The 9,458-nt window shown below is 44.0% G+C and overlaps 1 protein-coding gene across 1 annotated transcript; it reads left to right on the top strand.

Annotated features, from left to right (window-relative positions):
• The first annotated feature begins 5,953 nt into the window (after window positions 1-5,953).
• On the top strand, window positions 5,954-6,640 carry LOC107039693. Its single transcript, XM_015259452.1, has one exon. The coding sequence runs from the start codon at window positions 5,954-5,956 to the stop codon at window positions 6,638-6,640; it is 687 nt and encodes a 228-aa protein (XP_015114938.1).
• Window positions 6,641-9,458: the final 2,818 nt, after the last annotated feature.

Below are 9,458 nucleotides of genomic sequence, written 5' to 3'. Positions count from 1 at the left end.
ACAAGGGAGTTTATTGAATAAATTATTTATTCCCCGGATTATTGCATTTTTTTAGATAATTTGTTAGTTAAGAAAACCAAGTCATTTCGGAAACTCCAGAACAACCATTTGTATCGAGAACCCAGCCGCCACCGCGGTTGTCTGAGCTGTCGGAGGTTGTTCTTTCGTCTCGNCGGGGAAACTCCAGAAAGTCGTTATGTGGTAAAAGAACTGCTTTTGTATTTGGATCGAGTTCCCGCGTTGGAGGGATAGCTCGAGTACAGTTCACCGGCGGCGCCACTTGTCGNCATTTGAATTGAAATGAACAAGGGAGTTTATTGAATAAATTATTTATTCCCCGGATTATTGCATTTTTTTAGATAATTTGTTAGTTAAGAAAACCAAGTCATTTCGGAAACTCCAGAACAACCATTTGTATCGAGAACCCAGCCGTCACCGCGTTTGTCTGAGCTGTCGGGGGTTGTTTTTTTTCGTCTCGCATAATTGTCGATTTAATTTGTTGTTTGAATTGCACGGTTCACCCGTGCTGGCGTCCAACTTTTTTTTTGTTGATTCGTCGCTGAGGGCTGCGTATTTTTCACCGTCCGCAGAGGTAAGAACATACGTCACAATATATGCGCTTTATCAATCGTTATTTACTATGGATTTGTGAGAAAAAAAGATGGGTGTCTCAAAGTTTTGTCGCGGTCTGTAGCTCGGCAGACGACTGGTCAGACCAGCCTGGTCTACGACTACTGTCGACTTTACCGATCCGAGCGGGAAATTGACGCTACCGCCATCTCGCGGCATTCCCCCTACAAGCTTCTATCATCATTTTTAACACTAAAAATAATTTCATCCAATTGGTAAATAACAATGCAATTAACGGTACCAATATGAATAAACACCTCATATATCAATTTTTATAATGTTTTTAGAGGTCATTCCCCCTTTTCTAGCCCCAAAATCGATAATAAAAATCAACCACGCAACAACGACGCTATACCTTCATTGTACCGTCGTTCTTTGGTCTCCTGGGAAGGTTTCCCCCCCCCCTCCGACGACCGTGCGGATTCTATAATTCTAACGAATTTAATTATTTTTCGTCACTAGGCCCTGTAAACCGCGATTTTAACCTTGCTTCGCTCGATTAAATCGCGGTTTTCGGTCCCAGAAGCAAAGAGTAAATTTTCGAGTGTGGCGGTTATTTTATTTTTCGTCACTGAGGCCCGATAAGTGGTACTTACGATGGCTGTTTTCAGGGGGGGAGGGTAAATGGCGTTTAGCGGGACGATACCGTAAACCGAGACCAGGTATGGTAAGTGAGGCTTAGCGATCGTTGGTTCGTAAAATCATACAGATACTAGATGCATAACCCTCATAACTATTGTACAAATGAAACATGAAACATGTTAGTGTCGCTTGGGGTCTGCAATTGAGCGATTCTATGTACCCTGTCGGTAACAGAACAGGTGGAATGCCATCTTGTTCATTCTTTTTTGGGAGTTTTGGTCGGAAAAAAATTATGTGTTTCTCTTTTATGCAAAAATATTTCATCTTTTCTGGGAGAACAGAGTCCAATCATCCTACTTTTTCGCATATTCATGGCGAAACTTGTAATTTTTGTTTCCAATTTAGGTGAATCTAAGTTTTTAACATATTTCATTCTTTTTTTCTTTTAAAATGTTGGCAAACAATATAATCAAAACTCCAATAATTAAAAAAAAGTCTTTTGATGTTCTCCTATGTACGGAAAAATTTCACAGGAAAACCTAGTCAATTCGCTAGAAAATTATATTGAATTTCTATTGAACTTTCCATTAGTTTTTGGCAGATTCTGTTAAAAAATTCAGCAGCTCCACTATTTTTTTAAATTCTTTTTGGTGAGGAGGAAAGTTGAAAAAGCCCTCCCCCATTTTTTAAGTATTAATACTTAAATTTGTTAATTATTAGTTATTTTTGCGGCAAGGCAATTCTAATTTTTTTCGAAGTATTTTTTTTCATTTTGTCATTTGGTTCTTTTCAGTGTGGGGGTATAGCGCCTCGCTACATCCACACACACTCACGCGCTGGCCACGGACACTGAGCAAGAGATGATCGACGGCTGAACGACAACCATCAGGCTATCTCTGTCGCTCCAAAGCTGTTATGCGTATATTTCGGATTTATTCCATTTACGAATTTCTACCTGTGAATTGAGGCAAGCGACAACTGTCTCAACTCGCCAGTCGTACATTGACCTCCTAGTGGATCACAATATATCTCTCACATTCCTTTACTTTGTATATATATTTAAACGTCTTATTAAACTGTGATTTGTCTAACTGAATCAAGTCTGTTAGTGAATCATTACTTCCTACAACAATCTCGATTCCTACATTGGTGACCCCGACGTGATCTGATTAGGAAAATTCGACGTTTTGTACAACGAAAGTGAAAAATTTCTCGCGACCACGTGCGTGCAATTTCAACCGAAAGTCCATTCTCGCGTCTCCGTGTTTAAATCCATTTCCCTGGCCAACACGTGCGCTTCAGTCTTTCGAGTACCGCATAAAATCCCGCGAGTGTAATTTAAATTAGTGCCACGCTTCTGAAAATCAATTAATTTCGTTGCGTAGCCCGCGCTACAGCAGTTTCCATCGGCATCTCGAAGCTTCTAGAATATTCGAGCGTCATCCGTGGTTTTTTCAGTGGCCCCGAAAAATCAAAACAAAGTGCTATACCCGAGTGACTATTGTGACCTCACACCGACACATTGCTGAGCACCCAGAGACGTTGTGTGGTGTTGATGATAAATAGAGACTTATACCGCCTTTATTTTGGTCACATTATACTTTCAATTTTATTTCTCTCCGAATTTTATTTTAAAATCGGTATGGTGACCACGTCTCCCGACATTCAAACGATCAACACACTGATAACTGCCATGACCACGATGAAATCAAAACTCATTGCGAGGCCGTTCAACGCCGAAAAGCCCGCGCTATGGATCGCGCAGCTGGAGACGCCGTTTGCTGATATCGGGATTGTAACCGAGATAGATAAGTACAATAAAACAGTAATATTAATCGATACAACTCATGCAGCAGAAGTCGAAGATTTGATTGTCTCCAGACCTGTAATACATCCATACCAAACCCTGAAAACAGAACTAATTAAATGCTTTACAAAATCTAGGACCGCGAAAATCATCCAATTACTCGACAATGAGAGCATTGGAGACCGCACCCCATCAAAGCAGCTCAGACACTTGAAAAGCCTTGTTCCAGGTATTGACGACGAGATCCTTAAAACACGTTGGTTATCTCATCTTCCCGAGCAGACGAGAGCCACGCTCGCAACTCAGGAAAACGCAAGCGTTGAGGACCTGGCGAAGCTGGCAGACAGAGTACACGAGGTATTCCACCCGAGCAGCGTCGCAGCCATCACTACCTCATTTGACAACGCGACCAACACAGCACTCCTCGAGCGAATCGAACAGCTGACGGCAACTGTTGCTGAGTTGCGAATGCATGATTCACGTTCGCGTTCACGCACACGTTCAGATCACTCGCGTGGACATCGCAGCAACTCACGCCAACGCTTCAGCTCCAGGAAAGTACCAAAGAAATTCGACATCTGCTGGTATCACTACAAGTATGGTGATAATGCGCATAACTGTCAACCTGGTTGTAAGTTTTAAGGAAACTCCAGAGAGGGACGATAGTGGCGGAAGTCACCTCACTCGAAATCTCGCCGCCTGTTCATCACCGATAGGACGACTGGGATCCAATACCTCGTAGACACAGGCTCAGACGTTTCTGTCACGCCTTGCAAGCGGCCAGCAAACCAGAGGGACAGCAGCGGTTACAAACTCTTCACAGCCAACGGCACCCTCATCGACACGTACGGCTACGCGTCCATCTCGCCGGATCTCGGTCTCCGCAGAGACTTCACATGGCGATTCGTAGAAGCAGACGTCAGTAAACCCATTATCGGTACTGACTTCCTGCACCACTTCAGTCTGCTACCGGACTTGAGGAATGGAGCCCTCATTGACGGCTCAACAGGCCTCCAATCTAATGGCCAATCCGCGCGATCCCACGCCACGTCTGTCAAGCTCCTCGAGATCAAGGAAGATTCACCGTATGCGTCAATCCTTAAGGAATTTCCGGCAATAGCGAAACCAGAGGGATTGCTCAGAAAAGCGGAGCACTCCAGTCTCCATCACATCAGAACCACCCCAGGACCACCAGTCTCCTGCAGAGCTCATCGCATAGCACCAGATAAGCTCAAAATCGCTCAGTCCGAGTTCTCCAGTATGTTGAAGCTGGGAACCGCGAGAAGATGCGAGAGCCCCTGGGCATCTGCGTTTCATCTAGCCTCGAAAAGAAATAGCGGATGGAGACCGTGCAGCGATTACCGCGCACTCAACGACAGGACCATCCCAGATAAGTATCCTGTTCGTTACCTAGAAGATTTTGCTGCCAATCTCCATGGCAAAACAATTTTTTCCACCATAGATTTGGTTAAAGCTTTCAACCCAATTCCAGTGGCACCCGAAGACATCCAGAAACAGTGATAATCACGCCATTTGGACTCTTCGAATTCCCATACATGATCTTTGGCCTCAGAAACGCAGCTCAGACATTCCAACGTTTGATCGATGAAGTCACACGCGATCTGCCACTTTTGTTCCCGTTCACAGATGACATCTTGGTAGCATCGGAAAACGCAGAGCAACATCGCGAGCACCTGAGGATTCTTTTCCAACGACTTCAGGACTACGGGCTGATAATCAACGTCGCCAAATCAGTTCTCGGACAGCCAGAAGTACTTTTCCTTGAACATGTGATCAACGCTCAAGGTATCAAACCCCCCCAGGATCGAGTCACAGCGATTTTGGAGTTCACAAGGCCAACGACGATTAAATCACTACGCAGATAGCTCGGCACTCTGAATTTTTATCGGAAGTTCATCAAGGGAGCAGCAGAGATCCTCGCCCCGCTCAACGCCGCGACTCAGGATACGAACGTCAAGGGGAAACATCCGATAGACTGGACTCCAGCCCTTGAAGAAGCGTTCACGCGTAGCAAGCAAGCGCTAGCAGAGGCCACTCCGTTATCTCACCCAAATATCGAGGCAGAGTGGGCCATCTTCACAGACGCATCGGATCATGCGGTCGGCGCTGTTCTGCAACAGAAGCATCACAGTTCCTGGCAACTGTCAGCCTTCTTCAGTAAGAAACTTGGAATTTCTTCGCAGAAACGCGCGGCTTACGACAGAGACTTGCAGGCAATCTACGAGGCGGTACGGCACTTCAGACACATCTTTGAAGAACGCCATGTGCCCATTTTCACCGATCACAAATCGCTGACTCATGTTTTCCAACAGAAACCAGAACGAGCTTCACCCTGGCAATACACAAGATTGGACTACATTGTCCAATTCACCACAGACATAAGATACGTCGCGGGCCCAAACAACGTTGTGGCAGACGCCCTGTCACGAGTAGATGCAGTCACAACCGCTGTCACAAATCAACAGCTGATTGATGCCCAACGCGACGACCAAGAGCTCCAACAACTACTCCAGCGACCGGACGTGAACATGCGACGGGACCGCTTGCAACTCCCAGGAATGGATGAACCACTGCACTGTGATGTGTCATGAGATACAGTGCGCCCATATGTTCCTGCCCCACTGAGAAAACAAGTCTTCAGCTCGGTGCATTCAATGGCTCACCCTGGACCCCAAGGTACACGAAAACAAAGACTGTTCCCAATGGACCAAACACTGCCTAGAATGCCAGAAAAACAAGATCAAACGACACGCGGTCACACCGATAGCTAACATCGATACACCATCACGACGTTTCGAACATATACACGTCGATCTAGTCTGCCTTCCTGCCTCAAAAGGACACAACTGGTGTTTGACCATCGTCGACAGATTTACGTGATACCCAGAAGCAGTTCCACTGATTGACTCGAAGATGCCAACAGTAGTCAACGCGATTCTCTACCACTGGATCGCACGTTTCGGCATCCCACTGAGGATCACATCTGACCAGGGCGGCCAGTTCTTCTCAGACACGTTCAAGGAGCTCACGCGAATTCTGGGTACCAAAAGGATCATGACAACACCATTTCATCCTCAATCAAATGGTTTGGTTGAGAGGTTACATCGCCAACTGAAAGCAGTACTGCGATGTCATGGCGAAGCTTGGTACGACGCACTTCGCCTGGTACTTCTAGGGTTGAGATCCGCGTGGAAGGAAGATCTTCAAATGACTCTTGCCGAGCTAACATACGGGGAACCGATCCGTCTACCTGGAAAATTCCTCGTACCATTAAACCAACAAACGGCAGCACCGGACCTGTTGAAAAATCTACGTGAACATTTCCGCAAGATCGCACCGACCCCCGCTGCACATCACGGTACACGCTCAACGTTCATCTTCAAGGATTTATCAACGTGTACTCATGTTTTCGTCCGCGATGACCACGTACGGATGGCATACCGATCTCCATACATCGGCCCATGCCATGTAATCAGTCGTCACGACAAGTATTTAGTCATCTGGTACAAATCCGGAGGTTTAGCAAGCTACAAAAACACACCAATCTCCATCGATCGCCTGAAACCGGCGTACTGCCAGAGGACATGGACCAGGTCCTAGGACAACCTCCGCAACAAGACGCACCAGACGAACCTCAACAACAGCAGAATCAGCCGCAGCCGAGCACGAGCACGGCGACCGACACTCAAAGGCCGAGGAAAAGCGTCAAATTCGCGAGAAGACCGACAATTCACGTCTATCCTGACTGACCTTCCTTATCGGGAAAAAAAAATTTCCGCCTGCTTTATTACATTTCACCTGTTCTGAGAATAATCATTTTCCGTTACAGCTCTGAAAAACTTCCTTTTTCACTTAAGCAGGGGAGTCATGTAGCGCCTCGCTACATCCACCCACACTCACGCGCTGGCCACGGACACCGAGCAAGAGATGATCGACGGCTGAACGACAACCATCAGGCTATCTCTCTCGCTCCAATGCTGTCACGCGTATATTTCGGATTTATTCCATTTACGAATTTCTACCTGCGAATTGAGGCCAGCGACAACTGTCTCAACTCGCCAGTCGTACACTGACCTCCTAGTGGATCACAATATATCTCTTACATTCCTTCACTTTTGTATATATAGTTAAACGTCTTATTAAACTGTGATTTGTCTAACTGAATCACGTGTGTTAGTGAATCGTTACTTCCTACAACAACGTCGATTCCTACAGGGGGGGCTCCGCCCCCCCCCCTCAGCCCCACCGCGGGGGTGCGCCTTCTGGACCCCGCTGCTGTGCTTCCAAACCCGCCCGTCTCCCTTATCGGGCTTTCGCAACAAAAAATAGTATGTATCATTCGGACGGTAGTGTCGGTTTATGAGTCGTGTGACTTTGCAATACTCCTCACAAATCTCCGCTTGCCATCCTGATGACACAATATACTATTTGTTCATTCTTCATTTTATCCTACCAATTCATTTCACCTTACTGTCCATTTTATACCTCTACGCTCTTTTACCTCGCTCTTCCTTAATTTACATTTTTGTGCAATGAATTCCCATGTGATAAGAAGAATTGAAAATTTGTTGTTCTTTGATCGTTCAAATGAATACTTTTCTTGAATATTTAAAGTCTCCCATATCTTTCTTTTAAAAAAATTGAATTTCCTAACATCACAACGTATCTCAATGATTTTATTCAATATTTCGGTTTAAAAATAAATCTAAAACTAAGTGCCCTTAATAATATCAATCAGTTTTCATAGACTACATCCTGATGAACATTTACGATTGTTACAGAATTTACAGCTGATTTTGAATTTGTTGTGTTTGCCATAATCAGGTTCATGAATGCTATAAAAAATAGACTTGAAACGAAGAGTGAAAGAGTTCATTTTGTCACGGAAATATTTAACGTCCCACACGGGAGGTATTTACTTCGCTTTTTTCTACTGTGGGCGTGTTTTTTCATTTTGCATTAAGTAACCATTATAGACACAAATAAAACATCAGGAGACTAAATTAATAATCAGAGACAATCCTGCCTGAGCTAAACCTTACCAAGTAGAAGAAAATAAAAACGTACGAGCCAGGAAAGTCTTCGCAATTAGATTCAACTGAATCTCCAGTTTTTTGTTTCACTCTCTTGTTTAATTGGAATCGATACTTGTTTGCATCGAACTCATTCTAGCATCTTCCATCGCCTGTCGGCGTGTTTGAGTTTAATGCCAACCAGTTTCTCTTCGCTGTTGTGTATAGAGTTTCTCCTAGGATACAACGTTTCTCTTCCAGGCTCTGATGTGTGGTAGAACATTCTCAACCCTCTCGTCGTTCTCTGCATTTCTCTCTGCTATCCATACAAGTTCTCCGGGTTTTTGGACTGTTGGAAGTAGTAACCAAAAGCCCCGCTCGTTACTCAGCCACTGCAAAATTTATTCACACGCCCATTCTCATTTAACGAGTACAGCCGTTGTCTTTCCTTTCGGTACTACATATTTCTTGGTAGTCTGTTCGGGATAATTTCCAGATTTTTCTGTCGATGTAGCCGCTGGTTCAGTTTTTCTCCCTCAAATGAAATTCAAAGTAGTTAATCAATTAATGAATTTCATGAAGAGGATTATTACAATTATTAGAAAATATCGACAGAAGTAATTTATAGTTGAAACAATTCCAGTTGAGATGAATCGTTTGTCCTAACATCACTTATTCATGAGGCTAGGAACAAAGCGAAATTTTTTGTAAGTTCTCCTAAAACATCAGTATTCATACGTGTTATTATTGATCGATCTGACATCCTGTTTGGTCTGCAAATGCGGATCTGCCCAACACTCAGAACGGTAAGGTTTACTATTAGCGTTGTTATGGCACTCAAATTCGTCGTAAGCGATGATGAAAATCGATAAACACATTGTGTTTTGTTAATGGCATCGGAGCTTTGTTTATTACCAGGAAGCAGCTGCTACGAATACTTCTAAGAGTCTGTTAAAGTGAATCTATTCCTTCGGAAATGAGTAATAACAACCTTGGTGTATTGAATTTCTCTATCAAGGAACAAAATACTTTCAACATGACAAATAGGTAGAAGTCTCCGTAAATTTGCGATTCTTGATAACAAACATACGTCCGTTACTGTTACCAAAACACAATATGTTTATTGATTTTTGTTGCCATTTACAATGGATTTTGGTGCAACCCAACCACTGTATGCAACTGAGTATTCAACTCTGAACTGCTCGCACATGAGCGAATGAACTCTATATCCGAATTTATATACGAGATCGAGTTGAAAGGAAAAAAACCTTTAGAAATATTTTTAAATACTGCTACTGACCATTTCCGTTTGACTTTTACAATAAAATATCCATAAAATGGTAGCCAAAGCCACGACTTTTTCCGGTGTGACGAAGTGGATTCGTTCAAGTCCACGATTGGACGTA

This window comes from Diachasma alloeum, unplaced genomic scaffold (assembly GCF_001412515.2).
Source record: "Diachasma alloeum isolate Michigan unplaced genomic scaffold, Dall2.0 Dall_scaffold_00303, whole genome shotgun sequence".
Classification (NCBI taxonomy): domain Eukaryota; kingdom Metazoa; phylum Arthropoda; class Insecta; order Hymenoptera; family Braconidae; genus Diachasma; species Diachasma alloeum.
Note: the sequence above shows the minus strand (reverse complement) of the source record. Positions and strands in the feature narration are given on the sequence as shown.

Coding starts and splice junctions, on each gene's coding strand:
- LOC107039693 (XM_015259452.1), top strand. CDS start 5,954: ATGCCAACAGTAGTCAACGCGATTCTCTACCACTGGATCGCACGTTTC.